This window comes from Zea mays, chromosome 7 (genome assembly GCF_902167145.1).
Source record: "Zea mays cultivar B73 chromosome 7, Zm-B73-REFERENCE-NAM-5.0, whole genome shotgun sequence".
Classification (NCBI taxonomy): domain Eukaryota; kingdom Viridiplantae; phylum Streptophyta; class Magnoliopsida; order Poales; family Poaceae; genus Zea; species Zea mays.
In genome coordinates, this window is record NC_050102.1 from 127,977,221 (window position 1) to 128,003,977 (window position 26,757).

The window sequence follows — 26,757 nt, forward strand, 5'->3', positions numbered from 1 at the left end:
TGTGTAGAACATGTTGAGATTTGCACTAGGTGTAAAGATTTCGATGTTGATGCTTGTAGTGATCATTTAGTTTCAATTTCCAAATTAACTGAGGAATTGGCTAGTCTTAATGCCCAACTTAGGACTAGCAAGAATGAATTTGATAAACTAAAATTTGCAAGGGATGCCTACACGATCGGTAGACACCCCTCAATTAAGGATGGACTTGGCTTCAAGAGGGAAGCCAAGAACTTAACAAGCCATAAGGCTCCCATTCCCACTAAGGAGAAAGGGAAGGCCCCTATGGCTACTAGTGCTAAAAGGAACCATGCCTTTTTGTATCATGATAGGAGACAAACTAGAAATGCTTATAGGAGTTATAATGCTTACGATGATTTTTCTCATGCTATGTTTGCTTCTAGTTCTTCATATGTGCATGATAAAAATGTTGGTAGAAGGAATGTTGTTCATAATATGCCTAGGAGAAATGTTGTTAATATTCCTAGGAAAGTTAATGAGCCTTCTACAATATATCATGCTTTTAATGCTTCCTTTGCAATTTGTAGAAAGGATAGAAAGGTAATTGCTAGAAAGTTAGGGGCAAAATGCAAGGTTGATAAAACTTGCATTTGGGTCCCTAAGGAAATTGTGACTAACCTTGTAGGACCCAACAAGAGTTGGGTACCTAAGTCCCAAGCCTAAATTTGCCTTGCAGGTTTATGCATCCGGGGGTTCAAGCTGGATTATTGATAGCGGATGCACAAACCATATGACGGGGGAGAAGAAGATGTTCACCTCCTACGTCAAGAATAAGGATTCCCAAGATTCAATTATATTCGGTGATGGGAATCAAGGCAAGGTAAAAGGGTTAGGTAAAATTGCAATTTCTAATGAGCACTCTATCTCTAATGTGTTTTTAGTAGAGTCTCTTGGATATAATTTGCTATCTGTTAGTCAATTATGCAACATGGGGTATAACTGTCTATTTACAAATGTAGATGTGTCTGTCTTTAGAAGAAGTGATGGTTCACTAGCTTTTAAGGGTGTATTAGACGGCAAACTTTATTTAGTTGATTTTGCAAAAGAAGAGGCCGGTCTAGATGCATGCTTAATAGCTAAGACTAGCATGGGCTGGCTGTGGCATCGCCGCTTAGCACATGTGGGGATGAAGAACCTTCACAAGCTTCTAAAGGGAGAACACGTGATAGGTTTGACTAACGTGCAATTCGAAAAAGATAGACCTTGTGCAGCTTGTCAAGCAGGTAAACAAGTGGGAGGAGCGCATCACAGCAAGAATGTGATGACCACTTCAAGACCCCTGGAGCTGCTGCATATGGACCTCTTCGGACCCGTCGCCTATCTGAGCATCGGAGGGAGTAAGTATGGTCTAGTTATTGTTGATGACTTTTCCCGCTTCACTTGGGTGTTCTTTTTGCAGGATAAGTCTGAAACCCAAGGGACCCTCAAGCGCTTCCTCAGGAGAGCTCAAAATGAGTTTGAGCTCAAGGTAAAGAAGATAAGGAGCGACAACGGGTCCGAGTTCAAGAACCTTCAAGTGGAGGAGTTCCTTGAGGAGGAAGGGATCAAGCACGAGTTCTCCGCTCCCTACACACCACAGCAAAATGGTGTGGTAGAGAGGAAGAACAGGACGCTAATCGATATGGCGAGGACTATGCTTGGAGAGTTCAAGACCCCAGAGCGATTTTGGTCGGAAGCCGTGAACACGGCTTGCCACGCCATCAACAGGGTCTACCTTCACCGCCTCCTCAAGAAGACGTCATATGAGCTACTAACCGGTAACAAACCCAATGTATCGTACTTTCGTGTATTTGGGAGTAAATGCTACATCTTAGTGAAGAAGGGTAGAAACTCCAAATTTGCTCCCAAAGCTGTAGAAGGGTTTTTGTTAGGTTATGATTCAAATACAAAGGCGTATAGGGTCTTCAACAAATCATCGGGATTGGTTGAAGTCTCAAGCGACGTTGTATTTGATGAGACTAATGGCTCTCCAAGAGAGCAAGTTGTTGATCTTGATGATGTAGATGAAGAAGACGTTCCAACGGCCGCTATGCGCACCATGGCGATTGGTGAAGTGCGACCACAGGAACAATTGGAGCAAGATCAACCTTCTTCCTCAACCATGGTGTATCCCCCAACTCAAGACGATGAACAGGTTCATCAAAAGGAGGCGTGTGATCAAGGGGGAGCACAAGATAATCATGTGTTGGAGGAAGAAGCGCAACCGGCACCTCCAACCCAAGTTCGAGCGATGATTCAAAGGGATCATCCTGTCGACCAAATTCTGGGTGACATTAGCAAGGGAGTAACTACTCGATCTCGATTAGTTAATTTTTGTGAGCATTACTCCTTTGTCTCTTCTATTGAGCCTTTCAGGGTAGAGGAGGCCTTGCTAGATCCGGACTGGGTGTTGGCCATGCAGGAGGAGCTCAACAACTTCAAGCGCAATGAAGTTTGGACACTGGTGCCTCGTCCGAAGCAAAATGTTGTGGGAACCAAGTGGGTGTTCCGCAACAAACAGGACGAGCACGGGGTGGTGACGAGGAACAAGGCTCGACTTGTGGCAAAAGGTTATGCCCAAGTCGCAGGTTTGGATTTCGAGGAGACTTTTGCTCCTGTGGCTAGGCTAGAATCAATTCGTATCTTGCTAGCATATGCCGCTCACCATTCTTTCAGGTTGTACCAAATGGATGTGAAGAGCGCTTTCCTCAACGGGCCAATCAAGGAGGAGGTGTACGTGGAGCAACCCCCTGGTTTCGAGGATGAACGGTATCCCGACCATGTGTGTAAGCTCTCTAAGGCGCTCTATGGACTTAAGCAAGCCCCAAGAGCATGGTATGAATGCCTTAGAGACTTTCTAATTGTTAATGCTTTCAAGGTTGGGAAAGCCGATCCAACTCTTTTTACAAAGACATGTGATGGTGATTTGTTTGTGTGCCAAATTTATGTCGATGACATAATATTTGGTTCTACTAACCAAAAGTCTTGTGAAGAGTTTAGCAGGGTGATGACGCAGAAATTCGAGATGTCGATGATGGGCGAGTTGAACTACTTCCTTGGGTTCCAAGTGAAGCAACTCAAGGACGGCACCTTCATCTCCCAAACGAAGTACACGCAAGATCTGCTAAAGCGGTTTGGGATGAAGGACGCCAAGCCCGCAAAGACTCCGATGGGAACCGACGGACACACTGACCTCAACAAAGGAGGTAAGTCCGTTGATCAAAAAGCATACCGGTCCATGATAGGTTCTTTGCTTTATTTATGTGCTAGTAGACCGGATATTATGCTTAGCGTATGCATGTGTGCTAGATTTCAATCCGATCCTAAGGAGTGTCACTTAGTGGCGGTGAAGCGAATTCTGAGATATTTAGTCGCTACGCCTTGCTTCGGGCTCTGGTATCCAAAGGGGTCTACCTTTGACTTGGTTGGATACTCAGATTCCGACTATGCTGCATGTAAGGTCGATAGGAAGAGTACATCGGGGACGTGCCAATTCTTAGGAAGGTCCCTGGTGTCGTGGAACTCTAAGAAACAAACCTCCGTTGCCCTATCCACCGCTGAGGCCGAGTATGTTGCCGCAGGACAGTGTTGCGCGCAACTACTTTGGATGAGGCAAACCCTCCGGGACTTTGGCTACAATCTGAGCAAAGTCCCACTCCTATGTGACAATGAGAGTGCTATCCGCATGGCGGAAAATCCTGTTGAGCACAGCCGCACAAAGCACATAGACATCCGGCATCACTTTTTGAGAGACCACCAGCAAAAGGGAGATATCGAAGTGTTTCATGTTAGCACCGAGAACCAGCTAGCCGATATCTTCACTAAGCCTCTAGATGAGAAGACCTTTTGCAGGCTGCGGAGTGAACTCAATATCTTAGATTCGCGAAACTTGGATTGAAATGTAGCATACATGTGTTTATGCTTTTGATCATGTTCATTCTGCATTTTGTTGCTTATTGTGGTGCTCAAGTTGTACAAACACTCCCTGGACCTCACAAGTCCTGTTTGCAAGTGATGCACATATTTAGGGGGAGCTGTGCTACAACTTGACCCTTTGAGACTAACCATGTACTTGAGTTTGGTTGTTTTAGTCTCCAAGGAGAATTGAAAGGGAAAAAGGTGGACTTGGACCGTGAAAGACTTCCACTGCACTCCGATGAAAGAGTAATTTATTCCAAGTTCATCTTTAAACTCTTATTGCCTATTTGCTCTTAATTGAAGATTTTGGTGAGGCAATGGGGTTAAAGGGCCAAGATTGATCCCGTTTTGGTGCTTGATGCCAAAGGGGGAGAAAAGAAAGGCCAAAGCGATAAATGGATAAGCTACCACTTGAGAGATAGAGATTTTGAAAATAGTAGAATAGAGCTTTTTGTTTTGTCAAAACTCTTGCATTGTCTCTTTTGTCAAAAGTTGGCCTCTTGTGGGGAGAAGTGTTGATTATGGGAAAAAGGGGGAGTTTTTGGAATCTTGAATCAATTTTCTTTGGAAAACCTCTCTTTATGTCTCTACCAGTGGATTTGACTTAGAGATAGGATTTTGAGTTTGATTTGCAAAAACAAACCAAGTGGTGGCAAAGGATGATCCATATATGCCAAAAATTGAATCAAAATAAATTTGAGTTTTATTTGAAGTGATTTTGCACTTGTTCTAGTTGCTTTATGTTGTGTTGGCATAAATCACCAAAAAAGGGGAGATTGAAAGGGAAATGTGCCCTTGGGCCATTTCTAAGTATTTTGGTGATTGAGTGCCAACACAAGTGCTTAAATGTGAATCTATGCCCATGGATGAACAAAGTGCAAATCAAGAGTAAAGGTATGTTTCTAAGCCTTAGTACATTGGTTTTGTGTACTAATATACTTGTCTAAGTGTTAGAAACAGAAAGAAGAAGAAAAGAAAAAGAGGTGAAAAAGGCTTGGCTGTGTACAGCCAAGACTCAGCTCAGTCTGGCACACCGGACTGTCCGGTGGTGCACCGGACAGTGTCCGGTGCGCCAGGCTGACTCGGCGTGAAGTGGCAGCTCTCGGGAATTTGCCGACGGCGTACGGCTAAAATTCACCGGACTGTCCGGTGTGCACCGGACTGTCCGGTGAGCCAACGGTCGGCCGGGCCAACGGTCGGCCGCGCGATCTGCGCGGGACACGTGGCCGAGCCAACGGTCAGAAGGGGGCACCGGACTGTCCGGTGTGCACCGGACATGTCCGGTGCGCCAACGGCTCCCGCATCTGCAACGGTCGGCTTCACCATTTAAGGAAGGAGATCGGGCACCGGACAGTGTCCGGTGTGCACCGGACTGTCCGGTGCACCCGACGACAGAAGGCAAGATTGGCCTTCCAGATTTGTGCTCAACGGCTCCTAGCTGCCTTGGGACTATAAAAGGGACCCCTAGGCGCATGGAGGAGTACACCAAGTATTCCTACAACATTCCTAAGCACCAAGACATCGATCTCGCGCATTCGTTTCATTGTGATAGCATATAGAGCTCTTGTGGAGTTGTGAACTCTTTGAGTTGTGTTGCGAGCTCTTGTTGCGACTTGTGTGCGTGTTGTTCCTCTGATCTTTTGAAGTCTTGTGTGCGTTGCTCATTCCCCCTTGCTCTGTGTTTCTTTGTGAACTTCAATTGTAAGGGCGAGAGGCTCCAAGTTGTGGAGATTCCTCGCAAACGGGATTGAGAAAAAGCAAGCAAAACACTGTGGTATTCAAGTGGGTCTTTGGACCGCTTGAGAGGGGTTGATTGCAATCCTCGTCCGTTGGGATGCCACAACGTGGAGTAGGAAAGCGTTGGTCTTGGCCGAACCACGGGATAAACCACTGTGTCATCTCTGTGATTGATCTCTTGTGGTATTGTGTTTTGTTGAGACTCCTTTCTAGCCACTTGGCAATCATTGTGCTAACACTTAACAAGTTTTTGTGGCTATAAGTTTAAGTTTTTACAGGATCACCTATTCACCCCCCCTCTAGGTGCTCTCACCTGTTAGTAGGTCGAACTATGTCATCTATTCTAGGACTCTTTACTTATCTAGGGTGATATTGTGAGGTGTCTAGGTAGATGTCAGGCCTAGTAGTAGTTCTGTCGGACCGTATGGTCGTGCTGGTGGTCGGTGTACTGAACACTTTCCTATTTCCTAATGAAATAGGAGGCTTAGCCCCTTTTTTAAAAAAATCAATCTCTTCTCTTCTATCTATTAAGAACTGGCACCTTGTGCTATCACAACTTCACCTTCTCCATGCCCAGCATCTGGAAAAAATCATGCAAAACAAACACTTGAACGCAAACCCCTCTGCTCCAAAAATTTAGGACTAACTACCAAACCATACATAATTTAATGTTTACAAATAAACAAAAAATATATTTGTAAGCTAGACGCTGCTCTCTACACTCCACCACCTTATGACAACACACCAGCATATACCTAGTATTTATATATATCTTTAGTCAGAGTTTTAGAAAATAATTACTCAAGACACGAGATTTGTATTGTTTGGGAAAAACTGAAAAAGAGTGGGACGGAGGGACGGAGGGAGTACCTGAAGCTGAAATGCTCCTTGTCGTCCAGAGACCAGACGACCTGCAGCTTTCTTTCGGACTCAACGGAACGGAGCCTTCCCCACCTTCTCGGTAGGCAATCATGCTGCAAGCCGAGATGCAGACAAAGCAGCCTTAACTAAAGACGAAAAGGATTAGCGGAGCAGTTGTGGTAATATGTCAGTTCTAATAAAGAGTTTTATGATTATTCGCTCAACTATTAGCAGCTCCACGACGGGAAAAGGCAGCTATTTAGTTGGTTGGGAGACAGCACGAGCCCCACCACCCCGCCGGCTCCGGTTCGATGCCACCGCCGGCCCGCCCTCGCACATGTGCCCCTCGACGCTCCACTCACGCGAGGGTGTACGACGGTATTTCCTTCGGGGCCGTGCTTTCGCAACGAAGAATGGCACTATGCGGACGAGCAGAGACGAGGACCGAGGTGAAACCAGACAAAAAGGGGTGGGGAGTGGGACACTGCCGCCGTGATCATTCATCCGGACGGCCGACCGCGAACTTTTTTTTTGCTATACTGTTCATCTCCTACCGCTGGCGCTACTGCTACCTCAATCGGCAACTATGAAACGGTCTAGTCTTACGAGTTCTTTTGAAGCTTTACGGAACAGTCGAGCCACGGCAAACTTGAGCTTTCTTCTTCCCCTCGAACAGTCCAGCCTGAGGCTGTCCGCACTCGTGGAACTCTAAATTTCTACTCTAAAAAGAATATTCTATCCTGATCAGCAACATTCTCTACTCTACCACACAATCCTCCGCAGTCATATTTACCCTAAATCTATACCCTATACCAACTACCACATATTCTATCATTTTTTTATACACACATGCGGCCACTTCATCCACTTGCTCGGCTGCGTGTGTCATGCCGCGGGTCCCACAGATACTGTAAAGCGCGTCCAAACCGCATAGCGCAGACAGCCGTACGAGCGCTCGATTTAGCGTTTTTTCTCCGTGCGTTAAAATAGGGTAATATTTACCGTACTCCACTGCGGCAACTTTTCCTACGCTATCTCGATACAGCTCTACCTGGAGCGCGCGACTGCGGGCAGCCTCACTCCTTCCAGGAACTCTACCTACCCCACCCACGGCTTTGCAGGACAGCAGGAGCACCTGCACGCTGCGCGAGTGAGGCTGGTGCCAACGCAGGCTGCAAGACGGGCGGCACGGCGCTCCTCTCGCCCGACCGAAGGCGAGAGCCAGGCGAGAGAGCGTTTCCGGGCGACGCCGTCCGCGCCCGGCGAGAGCAGGCGAAACCGCCTCGCTCTCGCCCGCGCTGGAGCGCGCGCCCGGGCGAGAGACGGGCGAGAGGCAGGCGGTGAGGCGGGCTACGCACTGGCGCGGGCGGCGTGCGGGCGAGAGTGTGGGGCGAGAGCGAGGTGGCGGCTTCCGATTGGTTCTGCTGGCCACATCAGCGCCACGTGTGATAACCGTTTTTTACCGTTTGGACTCCAAAAAATTTGAAAAAAATACAAAAAAATCACAAATTTCATCTATAAATTATTATGCACTTTGTAGTTTTTAATATAATAAAAAGTATTATGTTGTGTGATTTCTAAGCGTTAAAATAAATCCGCGTGAATTACTTAATTCTGAAATAGAAAAGTTGATGTGGCTATAGCCTGAGGCTGTAGCCTGCTGCAGTCTGTGCACTGGAGCAGCAGGGGCGAGAGTGGAGGCGAGAGCTGATGTGGCAGGGGCGAGAGGAGGCTGTGCACTGGACTCAGCCTGATAAGGCCTTCCGATCCAGACTGACAGACGCTGCACACACGGGCAGCGGCGCTGGGCCCGCCGCCCGCCGCAGAGGTGTCAGTGAACTTTGCACCGATCATTTAAAAGGCCCAGCCGCAAATAAATAAAACTCCACTCGCTCCTCGAGCCTCCTGCCTGCCATCAACGCCAGATCCTAGCCCGCCATTAATGCCGTTAACCCGAGCTCGAGATCGGAGGCGGCGGCCCCGTGTTCGCGCCAGGAGTGGCCACCGTACGTGTGACACGCGCCGCCGCCGTTTATAAAAGCACACCGCCGCTCGCTCGCTCGCTCGCCCGCCCGCCCGCCACTACTCACTCGGCTCGGGTTCTGCTCTGCACCTCAGTACCTCACACTGTCACCGCGCTTCTGTGACCTGACGACCTTCGGCGGCAGGATGCTCACGTGCATCGCGTGCTCCAAGCAGCAGTTCGCCGGCGGCGGCCCGCCGCTGCACGAACCGCCGGAGGACGACGATGTAGTTGACGGAGGAGGCGGCGGCACGGCGACGCCCAGAACACGGCACGCCATCAAGGCGCTGACTGCCCAGGTGTGGCTCTCGACTTCTTGGGACAGCGTGCTTTGGTCTGGTCTGAATTTATCAGACCCTTTTCATGAGCCCTCGATTGGAGGCTGTAGAATCAGATCGGACGGGAACGGGATTCGGGCGTGCCGACTGACGGGACCTTTTTTTTCTGGGGGTTCAGATCAAGGACATGGCGCTCAAGGCGTCGGGCGCGTACAGGCACTGCAAGCCCTGCGCAGGCTCCTCGGCGGCGGCCTCGCGGCGGCACCACCCGTACCACCACCGCGGCGGCAGCGCCTTCGGGGGCTCCGACGCCGGCTCGGCCTCCGACCGCTTCCACTACGCGTACCGTCGCGCGGGCAGTTCGGCGGACGCCACGACGTCCATGAGCGTGCGCACGGACTTCCCTGCCGGCGACGGGGAGGACGACGAGGTGGCGTCAGAAGCCGCTGGCGGATGCGGTGGCAAGGACGACGACGCCAAGGAGTGGGTGGCGCAGGTGGAGCCCGGCGTGCTCATTACCTTCGTCTCACTGGCGCAAGGTGGCAACGATCTAAAACGTATTCGGTTCAGGTGCGTTCCTTTGGCTACTTGGGATGAAATTCTGCTTCGCAATTCGATTACTTGATCACAAATGATTCCGTTTGCTTTCTCCCTGTGAGAAAATTTGATCGAGATTTTTTTGTCACGCTGTGAATACAACAGTGTTTGGTGGTAAGTTTGGTAGAGCATTCAAGATGGCATTGTTACTTTTGTTAGCTTTTTCTGAACTAGCTGTTGCTAAGTTGCAAGCTGAGCAGTTGACCTGCGGTAAATGGTTAAATGACTCCATGTGAATCATAATCGGAACTGTAATTTCTTTAGCGTTTACTTGCTAGAGTGCTATACATAGGGATGTTTGTTTGGGATTATAATATGTCCGGATTATATAATCCAACAAATTTTATATAATCTGGCAGATTATAATTCTAAACAAACACCCCAATATTAAGTTCGTTAGTGTTCCTTGAGGACTGCACAATAGGGTTGTTAAATTCTGGGGCTAATCTAGCTTGTCTCCACTTATAAATTTCTCTAAATGATGGCTCATGCTTTAGTTTCCGATCAAAATGGCTAAATTCCCATGTCCCATTTAGCATTCCATTTGTCCGTCTGTTTTTCTTCTTTTCTGTGTGGCTCAAAAGCTTTTGAATAACAATCGAAATCTCAATAAAACCTTTAAAGACAAGCCATGCATAGAAATGAAAACTTCTTATCAGAAAAGATCACCATTAAATGAGTGTAGTGCAGATTGGATTTGAGGATGTAGTATGAAAAGGATGTCATCCCCTTGAAAGGAGTCAGCCGAATAGCAACGTAGAGGCTCCAGTTCATTAAAATAAGTACGAGGCATGTCGACTACACTTCTCACTCCTATGCAACCTCATTACTTTACCCCTTAATGACACGTCTCACATGCCAATCTGTGTGCAGCGTGGCTTCTTACACTGTTTTGCCATTCCTTCCATCGTCCACATAGTAAATCCCTTATATAACAGGGTTTTACTATTTGGTAAATATGCAAGAGGAACAACCTGGCATATTGTTAAAGACAATGACATTAAAAAAAAAGAGGGATGACCTATTCCATGTCAACACTATGACAGAGGTCCATTTAAATTCTCACGTGAAGCTGCCAGGCCCAAGTCCATACATGTGGGCACACATGTCCTAGGGTCAGTAGATTTAGAAATTTAAGCCATGCATTGAAGAGGTTAAAAGGATCATGTTGGCTGCCCACCGTGGAAAAGGATTTTGAATTTACCACTGCTAGTACACTGTGGGGCAAGTCCAGGGTGGTCATTTGTGCTGCTCTAGCCTGTCCATATCATGTGCACTTGTTGTACTGGAGATGCTGCTTCCATTAAGAGTTAGTAGCATTATCAAGGGAAGCAGTCAGGCAGGAGGGGCCACAGCCCGCGTTTCTTTTGTGTGGCCAATCAAAAAGTTAAAATGGAAAGGAAGAAGAAGAACAAACAAGTTTATGTGCTGCTTCCCACTCTTTTCCATTTGGCCTTTTGTTTCTGAGAAATGGTTGTTGTTGGTTTGTGATCTTATTGGTGTGTAGTTTGGGTCCATCCACAATGGAGGAGATCCATGTGGGAGGAATCCCCTTACTATTTACCCATGGATCCCCTCAATTTTCTTGGTCACCAAACCAGCCCTAAGTTGGAGGACAAACCAGCTACATAAGTTCAGGGACCTATCACCTATGGTGCACTTCTCTCATACTTTCTTATTATATTTATTGGAGTCAAATATAAATTGGCCACTTAAAAACTATTTCTGTGGAATGAATCAGGATTTATGAGGTGTGAAAACGGATGCATAGGAGAGCATCAGTTACTGATATGGATGTGCATGCTTGCTCATCTATTTATGTAGCAGTTCTTTGAATAACCATTTGGTTGTCTGCTTTTTTGCACGTAATGGTGTATGTTAGCCGTGAGATATTCAACAAATGGCAAGCACAAAGGTGGTGGGCTGAAAATTATGACAGAATTATGGAACTTTACAATGTGCAGAGGTTTAACCAAACTGTCCCTCTAGTCCCGACTACCCCAAAATCTGAAGACGAGGTGAGGACGCTCAGTTTTATTTATTTGTTTTTTTAGTAATTCAAGGGACTACACCCCCAGTTCAACGCGTAATATGCTTTCTATCTGTTCCACGGCATTTTCTTCTTCCTATAGAGCTCCAAGGACGACAGCCCAGTAACACCACCACTGGACAAGGAACGGCTGCCTCGCACTTTCCACAGACAAGGTGGTGCAGCGACCAACTTTTTTGCATTTTAGCCCTTATGGGGTTTCTTTTGCACAATTATGCCCTTTGTAGTTTCATTTCAAAAAATGGACCCTTACCTCGGCGCCGTCATCATTGGCGCCGAGGTAACACATAGTGGCGCCAACATAATTGGCGCCAACTTTTCCTACGTGGCAGCCGATGTGGCAAGTCTCAGGGGGTCGGCGCCATAGATCTTGGCGCCGACCCCCCTGGATAGCACCGGACCCCACCGTCAAGGGGGGTCGGCGCCAAGATCTATGGCGCCGACCCCCTGGGACTTGCCACATCGGCTGCCACGTAGGAAAAGTTGGCGCCAATGGTACTGGCGTCGATGTGTGTTATCTCGGCGCCAATGATGATGGCGCCGAGGTTGGGGTCCATTTTTTTAAATGAAACTGTAAAGGGCATAGTTGTGCAAAAAAAACCCAAAAAGGGCTAAAATCCAAAAAAGTTGGGTGCAGCGATGGGCTACTCGTCATCAGATTCTCTCGAGCATCACTCAAACCGCTACTGTACTGGCCTCCTGCACCAGCATGGACACCAATGCTGTGATTCAATGGGCCTGGCATCAACACCGAAGTTGTCAAGTATCAGTGGGGCCAAGACAGAAACCTCATCCATGGACGCATCGATGAGGACAAGCTCGTCACCTGAAGAGGTCGACAGGTCTGGTGAGCTCACGGTGTCCATCAGCAATGCAAGCGACCAGGAGAGGGAGTGGGTCGAGGAAGACGAGCCTGGTGTATATATCACAATCCGGGCTTTACCTGGCGGGACCAGAGAGCTTCGCCGTGTTCGGTTCAGGTTTGTGACCCATGATGCTTCAGAGCCCTTTCCACTAGCTTGCTCTTAGAATAAACTTGCTATGTATAACATGATCAACTTAAAATCAGAGAAGCTAGCCACCTACATAGAATTATACAAGATTGCAGTAGATACACGATTGTTTACATGGCCCTTGTGCTTGCAGCCGGGAGAAGTTCAGCGAGAGGCATGCCAGACTATGGTGGGAAGAGAACCGAGCGAGGATACACGAACAATACCTCTGAGAAGAAACGCCCGAGACCATCAGCATCAGAAGCACAGAAAGCTTTCCTTCGGTTGAGCTGATGGTACATCTGGCACTAACACTTCTACATGCATTTCCAGCTTCATTCAATGTTTTGATGACCGAAGAGGCGAAGGGGTCCCGTTTCCGGCATTTTACATTCTTTCAGTCCTTTTGCCGTTTTCTCGTCAGTTTTGAACTGGAAATGCGTGAGCGACTCATTTAGCTCAAAAAGGTCTCTCGTTTTGGGGGTGGGGTAATGTACGTCTTTCACTGCTGAGCCTGTAGTTTCCACTTTCCGGCAACCAAAAGGTCTCTCGTTTTTCATCAATAATACTACATATCTACCTGTTGTTTCCCATAGGACAAAATAGCATGTTTGTGTCGTTGGGCACTATTTTGCTGTTGTCACTGTCTTATTGTACTACTCTTCCAGACAGCACAATTATCAACACACAAGTTGGTACTGAGTGCGCCCCAACTCAAAACCACTTTGTGACGGGTTGATTGTATCATTAACGATAGTTGGACGCACAACGACTAAGAGCCTTTTTCTTACGTGCTATTATAAAAGTTTATAATTGTCCCTAAGCTATTAGAAAAAAGTAAGTAATCAGAGGTGCCACTGGTTCACTTTTCTTTATCCTTCATATCACTTAGGACTAGTTTAATAACTGTTGGGAACTTATTCCCAAATGCTATGAATCAAGAACAAGACAACATAAAATGTTAAATAATAATGACTTTCGCCCGCTGAAACATTATATCCCCAAGGATTTAATGAACTTCGGACGAAAGCCATGAGCAGGATATCACGAAGGTCATATCTTCGTGATCAAACATAAAACAATCCGAAATAAAATATAAAATATCAAACATTAGAGAAAGATCTATTGGAAACAAATGACATTTGTCGGGGACCATAATTAGGGGTACCCCCAAGACTCCTAATTTCAGTTGGTAAACCCCATCAGCACAAAGCTGCAAAGGCCTGATGGCCGCGATTAAGGTCAAGGCTCAGTCCACTCAAGGGACGCGATCTCGCCTCGCCCGAGCCCAGCCTCGGGCAAAGGCAGCCGACCCCGGAGGATTCACGTCTCGCCCGAGGGCCCCCTCAAGCGACGGACACACCTTCGGCTCGCCCAAGGCCCAGTCTTCGCGGAGAAGCAACCTTGGCCAGATCGCCACGCCAACCGACCGTATCGCAGGAGCATTTAATGCAAGGATCGACTGATACCTTATCCTGACGCGCGCTCCTCAGTCGACAGAGCCGAAGTGACCGCAGTCACTTTGCCGCTCCACTGACCGACCTGACAGGAAAACAGCGCCGCCTGCCTCGCTCCGACTGCTGTGCCACTCGACAGAGTGAGACTGACAACAGCTAAGTCCAGCCTCGGGCGCCATGGGAAGCTCCGCCTCGCCCGACCCAGGGCTCGGACTCAGCCTCGACCCCGGAAGACGAACTCCGCCTCACCCGACCCCAGGGCTCGGACTCAGCCTCGGCCTCGGAAGACGGTCTCCGCCTCGCCCGACCCAGGGCTCGGGCTCAGCCTCGACCTCGGAGGAGCCTCCGCCTCGCCCGACCCCAGGGCTCAGACTCAGCCTCGACCCCGGAAGACGAACTCCGCCTCGCCCGACCCCAGGGCTCGGACTCAGCCTCGGCCTCGGAAGACGGTCTCCGCCTCGCCCGACCTAGGGCTCGGACTTAGCCTCAACCCCGGAAGACGAACTCCGCCTCGCCCGACCCCAGGGCTCGGACTCAGCCTCAGCCTCGGAAGACGGTCTCCGCCTCGACCGACCAAGGGCTCGGGCTCAGCCTCGACCTCGTAGGAGCCTCCGCCTCGCCCGACCCCAGGGCTCGGACTTAGCCTCGACCCCGGAAGACGAACTCCGCCTCACCCGACCCCAGGGCTCGGACTCAGCCTCGACCTCGGAGGAGCCTCCGCCTCGCCCGACCTCGGGCTCGGACCCGCCACGTCACAGGGAAGGCCATCATTACCCTACCCCTAGCTAGCTTAGGCTACGGGGAACAAGACCGACGTCCCATCTGGCTCGCCCCGGTAAACAAGTAATGATGGCACCCCGCGTGCTCCATGACGACGGCGACTCTCAGCCCCTTACGGAAGCAAGGAGACGTCAGCAAGGATCCGACAGCCCCGACAGCTGTACTTCCACAAGGCTCAAGCACTCCTCTGACGGCCACGACATCACATGAACAGAGCGCCAAAACCTCTCTGGCTGCCACGACGGCATGTACTTAGGGCTCTAGCTCCTCTCTGCTTGACACGTTAGCACACTGCTACACCCCCCATTGTACACCTGGGCCCTCTCCTTACGCCTATAAAAGGAAGGTCCAGGGCTCTCGTACGAGAAGGTTGGCCGCGCGGGAGAACGGGCTGGCGGACAGTCTCTCTCTCTCTCTCTCCCATGCGGACGCTTGTAACCCCCCTACTGCAAGCGCACCCGACCTGGGCACAGGGCAACACGAAGGCCGTGGGTTTCCCCTTTTGCTGTTTCTCACCCCCCTTCGTGCTCCGTCTCGCGCCGACCCATCTGGGCTGGGACACGCGGCGACAATTTACTCGTCGGTCCAGGGACCCCCCAGGGTTGAAACGCCGACAGTTGGCGCGCCAGGTAGGGGCCTGCTGCGTGTTGACGAACAACTTCCCGTCAAGCTCCAGATGGGTAATCTCCAGCAACCTCTTCAACCCGGGACGATGCTTCGTTTTGGGAGTCTGGGGTTCATGTCCCTCGACGGCAGCTACGACATGATACTCCTTCCTTCGCCGCGCGACAACGACAATGGCGGCCGTCAGCCCGCCCGCCGGCGACGGAATCGACGACGTCTTCCCCTCGTGGCGGAAGAGCAACATCCGGGTCTGTCCCATCACCTTCCCCGCCGACGGAGGAGGAGGCGGGGCAGGCATGGCCAAGCAGGGGGGCGGCACCTCGTCGGCTGTCGAGCGAGTCGACGGCGCCGGCGCCCCAGCGGGGGACACGTCGGACGTCGACCTCGCGTCTGAGACGAAGACGAGCGTCGTTTCCCCGCAACACGCCAACTCCAAGCAGACGGACGACGCCAGCACGCTCGCGAAGGACATGTTGGGCGTTAGCCTCGTACCCAAGACAACGGTGCAGTCCGCCCCTGACGCGACTTCGTCACCACCCGTCGATCAAGAGGTACCGTCCGTCTCCCGTTCCATGCCTTTTGAATCCAGCTGCGACCCACCAAGCGACCCCGCTTCGGTGGACGCTTTCATAAAGGCATGTCCAAACCCTCCGGGGTATCATATGCGGTCACCCTGGGACCGGCTGACGGCCGTCTCGACCTACGGGCCTCTGGGTTCCGAGGAAGATGACGAGCCCGACTCTGGTTGGGATTTCTCCGGGCTCGATAACCCCAGCGCCATGCGGGACTTCATGACCGCATGTGACTACTGCCTCTCCGATTGCTTCGATAGCAGCCATAGCCTCGGCGACGAGGACTGTGGCCCAAGTCGCGAATGCTTCCACGTCGATCTAGGGGGTCTCGACGAAGGCAACCATCTTGGTATGCCGGAGGACGGTGATCCCCCTAGGCCTGCGCCTCGCGTTGACATCCTTCGGGAGCTAGCTGTGGTCCCAGTCCCTGCAGAGGGTCAGGACGCACAGCTCGAGCAAATCCGCGAGGTACAGGCCAGGATCAACGAGGAAGCAGGACAACTTGTGCAGCTTCGGCTAAATATCGGGCAGGAGTGGGCAGGCCGAGCACCAGCCGGAGAAGCGCGTCACCTGGCCCAGGACGTCCAGCACCGCATCGCCGACGATGCCAGGGCAAGGCTGCCTCCGGCTTCCAGTGGGGTCGGCCAGAACCTGGCTGCAGCAGCGATACTACTCCGAGCGATGCCGGAACCATCCACCACCGAGGGGCGGCGTATCCAGGGAGAGCTCAAGAATCTCCTGGAAGATGCCGCGGTTCGACAGGCCGAAAGCTCTGCCTCCCGAAGGCAGGGGTACCCCCCGGAGCATCGCCCCACGACTTCCCGATTCATGCGAGAAGCCTCGGTCCACACCGGGCGAACGCGGAACTCAGCGCCTGCGGCCCCGGGTCGCCTCGACAACGAGCACCACCGCCGCGACTGTCGAGCCCACCTCGACGAGAGGGTGCGCCGAGGCTACCACCCCAGGCGTGGGGGACGCTACGACAGCGGGGAGGATCGGAGCCCCTCGCCCGAACCACCCGGTCCGCGGGCTTTTAGCCGGGCCATACGACGGGCGCCGTTCCCGACCCGGTTCCGAACCCCGACTACCATCACCAAGTACTCGGGGGAATCAAAGCCGGAGCTGTGGCTCGCGGACAACCTCATCATCCTGCGTAGATCTCCAACTGGGACGACCTGGTCAAAGCCTTCGCCGGCAACTTCCAGGGCACATATGTGCGCCCTGGGAACTCCTGGGATCTCCGAAGCTGCCGCCAGCAGCTGGGAGAATCCCTCCGGGACTACATCCGGTGATTTTCGAAGCAGCGCACCGAGCTGCCCAACATCATCGAATCGGATGTCATCGGCGCGTTCCTCGCCGGCACTACTTGCCACGACCTGGTGAGCAAGCTGGGTCGCAAGACTCCCACCAGGGCGAGCAAGCTGATAGACATCGCCACCAAGTTCGCCTCTGGTCAGGAGGCGGTCGAGGCTATCTTCTGGAAGGACAAGCAGCCTCAGGGGCGCCAGCCGGAAGACGTCCCCGAGGCGTCCGCTCAGCGCGACGCGAAGAAGAAGGGCAAGAAGAAGTCGCAAGCGAAACGCGACGCCACCGACGCGGACCTTGTCGCCACCGCCGAGCATAGGAACCCTCGGAAGCCTCCCGGAGGCGCCAACCTGTTCGACAAAATGCTCAAGGAGTTGTGCCCCTATCATCAGGGTCCCGTCAAGCACACCCTTGATGAATGCGTCATGCTTCGGCGCTACTTCCACAGGGCCAGGCCACCGGTGGAAGGTGGCCGAGCCCACAACGACGACAAGAAGGAGGATCACAAGGCAGAGGAGTTCTCCGAGGTCCACGACTGCTTCATGATCTACGGTGGGCATGTGGTGAATGCCTCGGCTCGGCACCGCAAGCAAGAGCGTCGGGAGGTCTGCTCGGTAAAGGTGGCGGCACCAGTCTACCTAGACTGGTCCGACAAGCCCATCACCTTCGACCAGGGCGACCACCCCGACCGCGTGTCGAGCCCAGGGAAGTACCCGCTCGTTGTCGATCCCGTCATCGGCAACATCAGGCTTACCAAGGTCCTCATGGACGGAGGCAGCAGCCTCAACATCATCTACGCCGAGACCCTCGGGCTCCTGCAGATCGATCTGTCCTCGATCCGGGCCGGCGCGACGCCTTTTCACGGGATCATCCCCGGGAAACGCGTCCAACCCCTTGGGCAACTCGATCTGCCCGTCTGCTTCGGGACTCCCTCCAACTTCCGAAAGGAAACCCTCACGTTCGAGGTGATCGGGTTCCGAGGAACCTACCACGCAGTGCTGGGGAGGCCATGCTACGCCAAGTTCATGGTCGTCCCTAACTACACCTACCTCAAGCTCAAGATGCCGGGCCCCAACGAGGTCATCACCGTCGGCTCCACGTACCGACACGCGTACGAATGCGACGTGGAGTGTGTGGAGTACGCCGAGGCCCTCGCCGAATCCGAGGCCCTCATCGCCGACCTGGAGAGCCTCTCCAAGGAGGCGCCAGATGCGAAGCGCCACGCCGGCAACTTCGAGCCAGCTGAGACTGTCAAATCCGTCCCTCTCGACCCCAGCAACGACGCCTCCAAGCAGATACGGATCGGCTCCGAGCTCGACCCCAAATAGGAAGCAATGCTCGTCGACTTTCTCCGCGCGAACGCCGAAGTTTTTGCGTGGAGTCCCTCGGACATGCCTGGCATACCGAGGGATGTCGCCGAGCACTCGCTGGATATCCGAGCTGGAGCCCGACCCGTGAAGCAGCCTCTACGTCGATTCGACGAAGAAAAGCGCAGAGCCATAGGCGAGGAGATCCACAAGCTGATGGCTGCAGGGTTCATCAAAGAGGTATTCCATCCCGAATGGCTTGCCAACCCTGTGCTTGTGAGAAAGAAAGGAGGGAAATGGCGGATGTGTGTAGACTACACCGGTCTAAACAAAGCATGTCCGAAGGTTCCCTACCCTTGCATCGATCAAATCGTGGATTCCACTGCTGGGTGCGAAACCCTGTCTTTCCTCGATGCCTACTCAGGGTATCACCAAATCAGGATGAAAGAGTCCGACCAGCTCGCGACTTCTTTCATCACACCCTTTGGCATGTACTGCTACGTTACTATGCCATTCGGTTTGAGGAATGCGGGTGCGACATACCAAAGGTGCATGAACCACGTGTTCGGAGAGCACATTGGTCGAACGGTTGAGGCTTACGTCGATGACATCGTAGTCAAGACAAGGAAAGCCTCTGACCTCCTCTTCGACCTTGAAACGACATTCCGATGTCTCAAGGCGAAAGGCGTAAAACTCAATCCCGAGAAGTGTGTCTTCGGAGTCCCCCGAGGCATGCTCCTGGGGTTCATCGTCTCCGTGCGGGGCATCGAGACCAACCCGGAGAAAATCGCGGCCATCACCAACATGGGCCCCATCAAGGACTTGAAAGGAGTACAAAGGGTCATGGGATGTCTTGCGGCCCTGAGCCGTTTCATCTCGCGCCTCGGCGAAAGAGGCCTACCTCTGTACCGTCTCTTGAGGAAGACCGAGCGCTTCACTTGGACCCTCGAGGCCGAGGAAGCCCTTGGAAACCTGAAAGCGCTCCTTACCAGCGCCCCCATCTTGGTGCCCCCCGCTGCCGGAGAAGCCCTCTTGATCTACGTCGCTGCTACCACTCAGGTGGTCAGCGCCGCGATCGTGGTTGAGAGACAAGAAGAGGGGCATGCATTGCCCGTCCAGAGGCCGGTCTACTTCATTAGTGAAGTACTGTCCGAGACCAAAATCCGCTGCCCGCAAATCCAGAAGCTACTATACGCGGTAATTCTGACGCAGCGAAAGTTGCGACACTATTTCGAGTCTCATCCAGTGACTGTGGTGTCATCCTTCCCCCTGGGGGAGATCATCCAGTGCCGAGAGGCCTCGGGTAGGATTGCAAAGTGGGCGGTGGAAATCATGGGCGAGACAATCTCGTTCGCCCCTCGGAAGGCCATCAAGTCCCAAGTCTTGGCGGACTTTGTGGCTGAATGGGTCGACACCCAGCTTCCAGCGGCTCCGATCCAGCCGGAACTCTAGACCATGTTTTTCGACGGGTCGCTGATGAAAACAGTAGCGGGCGCGGGCCTGCTCTTCATCTCACCCTTCGGGAAGCACCTCCGCTACGTGCTGCGCCTCCATTTCCCGGCGTCCAACAATGTGGCCGAGTACGAGGCTCTAGTTAACGGGTTGCGCATCGCCATCGAGCTAGGGGTCTGACGCCTCGACGCTCGTGGCGACTCGCAGCTTGTCATCGACCAAGTCATGAAGAACTCCCATTGTCGCGACCCAAAGATGGAAGCCTACTGCGATGAGGTTCGGCGCCTGGAGGACAAGTTCTACGGACTCGAGCTCAACCACATCGCCCGACGATACAACGAGACTGCAGACGAGCTGGCTAATATAGCCTCGGGGCGGACAACGGTTCCCCCGGACGTCTTCTCCCGAGACCTACATCAACCCTCAGTCAAGACCGACGACACGTCCGAGCCCGAGAAGGTCTCGGCCCTGCCCGAGGCGCCCTCGGCCCCCGAGGGTGAGGCACTGCGCGTCGAGGAAGAGCGGAATGGGGTCCCGCCTAATCGAGACTGGCAGACCCCGTACCTGCAATATCTCCACCGAGGAGAGCTGCCCCTCGACCGAGCCGAAGCTCGGCGACTGGCGCGGTGCGTCAAGTCGTTCGTCTTGCTGGGGGACGAGAAGGAGCTCTACCACCGCAGCCCCTCAGGCATCCTCCAGCGATGCATATCCATCGCCGAAGGTCAGGAGTTATTACAAGAAGTACACTCGGGGGCTTGCGGTCACCACGCAGCACCTCGATCCCTCGTTAGGAATGCCTTCCGACAGGGTTTTTACTGGACAACCGCGGTGGCCGATGCCACTAGGATTGTACGCACCTGCCAAGGGTGTCAATTCTATGCGAAGGAGACCCACCTGCCCGCTCAGGCTCTACAGACAATACCCATCACCTGGCCGTTTGCTGTGTGGGGTCTGGACCTCATCGGTCCCTTGCAGAATGCACCCGGGGGCTACACGCACCTGCTGGTCGCCATCGACAAATTCTCCAAGTGGATCGAGGTCCGACCCCTAAACAGCATCAGGTCCGAACAGACGGTGGCATTCTTCACCAACATCATCCATCGCTTTGGGGTCCCGAACTCCATCATCACCGACAACGGCACCTAGTTCACCGGCAGAAAGTTCCTGGACTTCTGCGAGGATCACCACATCTGGGTGGACTGGGCCGCCGTAGCTCACCCCATGACGAATGGGCAAGTAGAGCGTGCCAACGGCATGATTCTGTAAGGACTCAAGCCACAAATTTACAACGACCTCAACAAGTTCGGCAGGCGATGGATGAAGGAACTCCCCTCGGTGGTCTGGAGTCTGAGGACAACGCCGAGCCGAGCCACGGGCTTCATGCCGCTCTTTCTATTCTATGGGGCCGAGGCCATCTTGCCCACAGACTTAGAATACGGTTCCCCGAGGACGAGGGCGTACGACAACCAAAGCAATCGAACCAACCAAGAAGACTCACTGGACCAGCTGGAAGAGGCTCGGGACATGGCCTTACTACACTCGGCGCGGTATCAGCAGTCCCTGCGACGCTACCACGCCCGAGGGGTTCGGTCCCGAGACCTCCAGGTGGGCAACTTGGTGCTTCGGCTGCGACAAGACGCCCGAGGGCGCCACAAGCTCATGCCTCCCTGGGAAGGGCCATTCATCATCGCCAAGATTTTGAAGCCCGGAACATACAAGCTGGCCAACAGTCAAGGCGAGGTCTACAGCAACGCTTGGAACATCCGACAGCTACGTCGCTTCTACCCTTAAGATGTTTTCAAGTCGTTCATACACCTCGTTTACATACGCCAATAAAGTCTAACCATCAAGGAAGGGTCAGCCTTGCCTCGGCAAAGTCCGACCCTCCCTCGGGGGCTAGAAGGGGCGAACCCCCTCTACGTCAAAATTTTCCTCGGAAAAAGTCTTTCTGCCAGAACATCTTTCGTGCTTTTCGACTACTTCGAAAGTGGGATCCTGAAAACGACGGAGTACACGTAAGCAGGCAAGGCCGACCGAGCCGAGGGACTCCTACGCCTCCGGGATACGGATACCTCACTCATCACCTTCTGCGATAAGTAACTCACGCTCGGATAAGCGATTCCACTGACCGAACAAGTCTTATTGCTCGAAATCTTTTCTGCCGAAACGATTTTCGTGCCTTCTCGACTATATCGATAACAGAATCCAACGGACGAGTAAGAGCACACGTAAGCGGCAAGGCCGACCGAGCCGAGGGACTCCTACGCCTCCGGGATACGGATACCTCACTCATCACCTTCCGCGAAAAGTAACTCTCGCTCGGGCAAACAGTTCTGTTACCGACAAATAAGTCCAGATACTCGAAACAAGGGGAAAAGAAACACAGCTTTATAACGCGACGATGATATGTTTGGGCCTCGGCGGTCGCAAAAAACATACGCACACTACAAGATAAACTGTTCCTGCAGGGTCAGACATCAGTGGGGGAGCAGCAGCACCCTCGGCGTCGACTCCACCTTCGGCGGAATCCGACCCGGCCTCGGACGGCAACACGGTTGGAGGATCTCCACCTTGAAGGAACCTGTTGACACCGCGCCTGGGCCATCGTCGCCGGGGTCTCCTCCGGGAACCCGGCCCAAGCAGACGGCTCGACCGGCCGCTCCGTAGCCTCAGTCAGCTGTCCCCCGAGGACATCAGCCCGGCTCGTGGCCTCGGCAACCCGACTCCGGCGTCGGTCCCGCCAGTGGACAGCCCGGCCAGGCTCCGGCCGACGAAGCTTCTTTTCGAGCCAACTCTGCCTCTGTCCGTGCTGGCACCGCTGCCTCCGGCTCCAGCTCATCGCAGAGCGGCCGAAGGTTCCTTTAACTAAACAAGAGAAGCCTCGGGCGGCAAGACCGACCGAGCCGAGGGACTCCTACGCCTCCGGGATACGGATACCTCACTCGTCACCTTCGCACGAGGCAACTCACACTTGGTTAAGCGGTTCAGCTAGCCGACATGCGACTCCTAGTGCTCGAAATGAGGACGAAACACGACTTCACGCCAAAAATACATACATGTTCAGGCCCCGATAGCCACAATGAACAGACACCGGCACTCAAGGTGCCATTACAAACGGAACTCCGGTTCCGCCCCCGCAGGTACGAACAACCCCCCACATTGGAGGGCCTGCGGGGCGACGAAACCCCAGGTGGCTCGCCGACGCCCGTTCCGGCAGCAGCAACAACGACCTCCGCTCCGGGTGGCCGAACAGCAGCAGCGATGACCTCAGGGTAGACGCCGCCGCGATAAGGCCCTCGCCCGTGTCCCCACTCGAGGGGCGAGGACAAGCAGAATGCCGTAGAGTTGGAGGTCAGTCCGCGGGCGGCTTCGACTATCTCGTCGGCGGAGAAACCTCTTCCGGCTGCCTCGGTGGGAGGTGGCACCGGAAACAGCGTCGAAGCCGCTCAGGCCTGAGAGCCAGACACGCGGCAGCTGCCAGCGCCACGGACGGCGAACGCCCTTCCCTCCGATCACTGAGGGAAGGAACGGGCCGCTGCCCGCGCGGAGACGGGCCCCAACTCGGCGCACTCCCCTCCACAGCACTGATGATGAACATCCTTGAAGCTGAGGGAGGGGCGGAGGCCGCAGCCCGTCTCGCTTCTCCCCACCATCGAACTGGTGGTCACCGTCTTGGGTGACCACCGGCGAGGGGATGCAGCCGGGCTGCCTGATGAAAATCCTTGAAGCCGAGCGATGGATGAAAGGTACCAACTTTCGCGAAGTTGCGTTCCTCCAACGTCGACAAGACGGAAGAACCGCAGGCGCTCCCCATCCGGGGGCTCGGAAGGTGGAAGGACGCGATGCATGAAGGGAGTACGAAGACATGGTTGCCATCCAAGGGGGTCACCCCCCTTTTAAAGGCGACTCTCCCCACTTGCGTCCTCAGCCGTCGCGGACTGAGTCTTCACCAACACGCTCCAAGATCCTCCCCCTACGACACGGGGGCTGGGTCCCACGCGTCATGCAAGCTGGCCCAGGGCAGAAGAAGCCAAACCGCCGCGCGCGGTGCGCGTAACTGCCCAGCGGTTACAAGCACTCCTCCACTTTCGCCCAGACCAGCGGGTGAAAGGGCGGACCGCCATGCAGGAGGCATGCAACCACACCAAGGGGGCGCACCCTTTCGACTCCGACGCATCCAGCGTGGAGGCCCAGGCCCACACGTCATGTAACCGGCGCGCCGGTTACTACGTGCGAGAAGCTGCACCGCCACTTGCGCCAGTACCGCGCCTTCTCGACTGCGGAACCAGTGCCGCGACTCGAGGCGACCCAGCGCATGACCCAACAGTGGCAACCGAGCACATCGATCACGGGTCAGTCAGCCGCGGGAGAAGGCGCGACGGTCAATATGGCCAAAAGTGGGCCGACAGTAATGGCGGCGACAGGCGGGCGGAAGCAGCGGTCAAGTCGTCTGCAGGCTCACGTCCCCTCCTGGGACAGCGAGAGAGCCCTCTCCCACGGAGTGAAGACGACGCGCCCGTGTTCCGTTCCTCGAACGGCTCGTGCACGCACAACGGCTGCCCCGCGAACCACTCGTCCCGTCGCATTACCTCTGCGGCAGGACAGGCGACACCTTTGCAGGCGAAGCAGGCGACGCTTCACCTCCGCCATAATGACCGCGTCAAAAAAGGTGCGCCACGTCGTTCAAATTCATATCCCTTTTTCTCTTCCCCTTTCTCTCTCTTGCTACAGGGACCGGGAAAGGGGATACTCTGAAAGGGATCCTTCTTCGCGAAGGAAGCGGGCCCCGAGCCCCCTACTGATCAGAGATTCGAAGGTTGGCCCCTCGGAAGGGTTCGACAGCCGTCTCAGAGCACTCGGGCTCCGAGCTCTCCTACTGATCAGAGGTTCGAAGGCTGGCCCCTCGGAAGGGTTCGACAGCCGCCTCAGAGCACTCGGGCTCCGCGCCCACCACTGGTCAGAGGTTCGAAGGCTGGCCCCTCAGATGGGTTCGACAGCCGCCTCAAGCCACTCGGGCTCCGCGCCCACTACTGATCAGGGGTTCGTAGGCTGGCCCCCAAAGGGTTCGACAGCCGCCTCAGAGCACGCAGAGCAAGGGATGACTCTGGGTACGTTCGATACACAACCAAGGCTCGGGCTACGCTCCCGAGGTACCCTAGGACATTTCCGAGACCAGCGAGAGCGATTTTGTAACGGAATCCCATCAGAGGGAGGCGTCGAGCCCCCGGACCCTATCAAACGGTACTGGGTCTGGCAAATCACCTGCAGGTACTTTTGGAGCGCGCCTTTGGGCCACTAGCCGACCCTTATCGAACGGGGCACGGGCGTCCACTCGGATCACCCGTTAGCAACTCACTGGAGACACCATGTTCGGTGCCCTCCGAGGGCAACATGGTGCTTTCCCCCTCCTCCTTGCGAAAAGGCGACGCAGGGGCGTATGAAAAAAGCCGAGTTTGTCCTTGACCGACCTCTCGCTCTGTGCGGAGGCTCAGGGGCTGCTCTCGCAAACCCGGCTCCGGCCAAACCGTTGACAGCGTCAACATACCAGCCCGAGAACTTGGAACTCGACTATGCACCCGGGCTACGGCCAGTTCGCATGAGGGAACAACCAGACCGGCCAAAGCATCACGAAACGCGCTAAGACCTCGAAGGAGTCAAACCACTCCTCCGAGGCCTCGGGGGCTACACCCGGCGGGTGCGCTCGCGCGCGCCCACCGGAACGAAACGCAACCGAGAAAGGTCGGTCCCCTTGCAAAAAAGTGCGACAAAAGCCTCCAAGCGAGTATCAACACTCCCTTCGAGGCTCGGGGGCTACTGTCGGGGACCATAATTAGGGGTACCCCCAAGACTCCTAATCTCAGCTGGTAACCCCCATCAGCACAAAGCTGCAAAGGCCTGATGGGCGCGATTAAGGTCAAGGCTCAGTCCACTCAAGGGACGCGATCTCGCCTCGCCCGAGCCCAGCCTCAGGCAAAGGCAGCCGACCCCGGAGGATTCACGTCTCGCCCGAGGGCCCCCTCAAGCGACGGACACACCTTCGGCTCGCCCGAGGCCCAGTCTTCGCGGAGAAGCAACCTTGGCCAGATCGCCACGCCAACCGACCGTATCACAGGAGCATTTAATGCAAGGATCAACTGACACCTTATCCTGACGCGCGCTCCTCAGTCGACAGAGCCGAAGTGACCGCAGTCACTTCGCCGCTCCACTGACCGACCTGACAGGAAAACAGCGCCGCCTGCCCCGCTTCGACTGTTGTGCCACTCGACAGAGTGAGGCTGACAACAGCTGAGTCTAGCCTCGGGCGCCATGGGAAGCTCCGCCTCGCCCGACCCAGGGCTCGGACTCAGCCTCGACCCCGGAAGACGAACTCCGCCTCGCCCGACCCCAGGGCTCGGACTCAGCCTTGGCCTCGGAAGACGGTCTCCGCCTCGCCCGACCCAGGGCTCGGGCTCAGCCTCGACCTCGAAGGAGCCTCCGCCTCGCCCGACCCTAGGGCTCGGACTCAGCCTCGACCCCGGAAGACGAACTCTGCCTCGCCCGACCCCAGGGCTCGGACTCAGCCTCGGACTCGGAAGACGGTCTCCGCCTCGCCCGACCCAGGGCTCGGACTCAGCCTCGACCCCGGAAGACGAACTCCGCCTCGCCCGACCCCAGGGCTCGGACTCAGCCTTGGCCTCGGAAGACGGTCTCCGCCTCGCCCGACCCAGAGCTCGGGCTCAGCCTCGACCTCGTAGGAGCCTCCGCCTCGCCCGACCCCAGGGCTCGGACTCAGCCTCGACCCCGGAAGACGGACTCCGCCTCGCCCGA

At 54.3% G+C, this 26,757-nt stretch overlaps 1 protein-coding gene across 1 annotated transcript; it reads left to right on the forward strand.

Annotated features, from left to right (window-relative positions):
• Positions 1-8,326: 8,326 nt before the first annotated feature.
• On the forward strand, positions 8,327-13,200 carry LOC103632829 (protein Brevis radix-like 1). Its single transcript, XM_035961033.1, has 7 exons — positions 8,327-8,835; positions 8,993-9,384; positions 11,294-11,429; positions 11,544-11,621; positions 11,875-11,878; positions 12,099-12,441; positions 12,608-13,200. Exons 1-7 carry the CDS (start codon positions 8,683-8,685, stop codon positions 12,684-12,686), a joined length of 1,185 nt encoding a protein of 394 aa, XP_035816926.1. The 5' UTR covers positions 8,327-8,682; the 3' UTR covers positions 12,687-13,200.
• The last annotated feature ends 13,557 nt before the right edge of the window (positions 13,201-26,757 follow it).

Coding starts and splice junctions, on each gene's coding strand:
- LOC103632829 (XM_035961033.1), top strand. CDS start 8,683: ATGCTCACGTGCATCGCGTGCTCCAAGCAGCAGTTCGCCGGCGGCGGC. Junction 8,836..8,992: donor TCAAGGCGCTGACTGCCCAG/GTGTGGCTCTCG, acceptor CTGGGGGTTCAG/ATCAAGGACATGGCGCTCAA. Junction 11,430..11,543: donor CCCCAAAATCTGAAGACGAG/GTGAGGACGCTC, acceptor TTCTTCCTATAG/AGCTCCAAGGACGACAGCCC.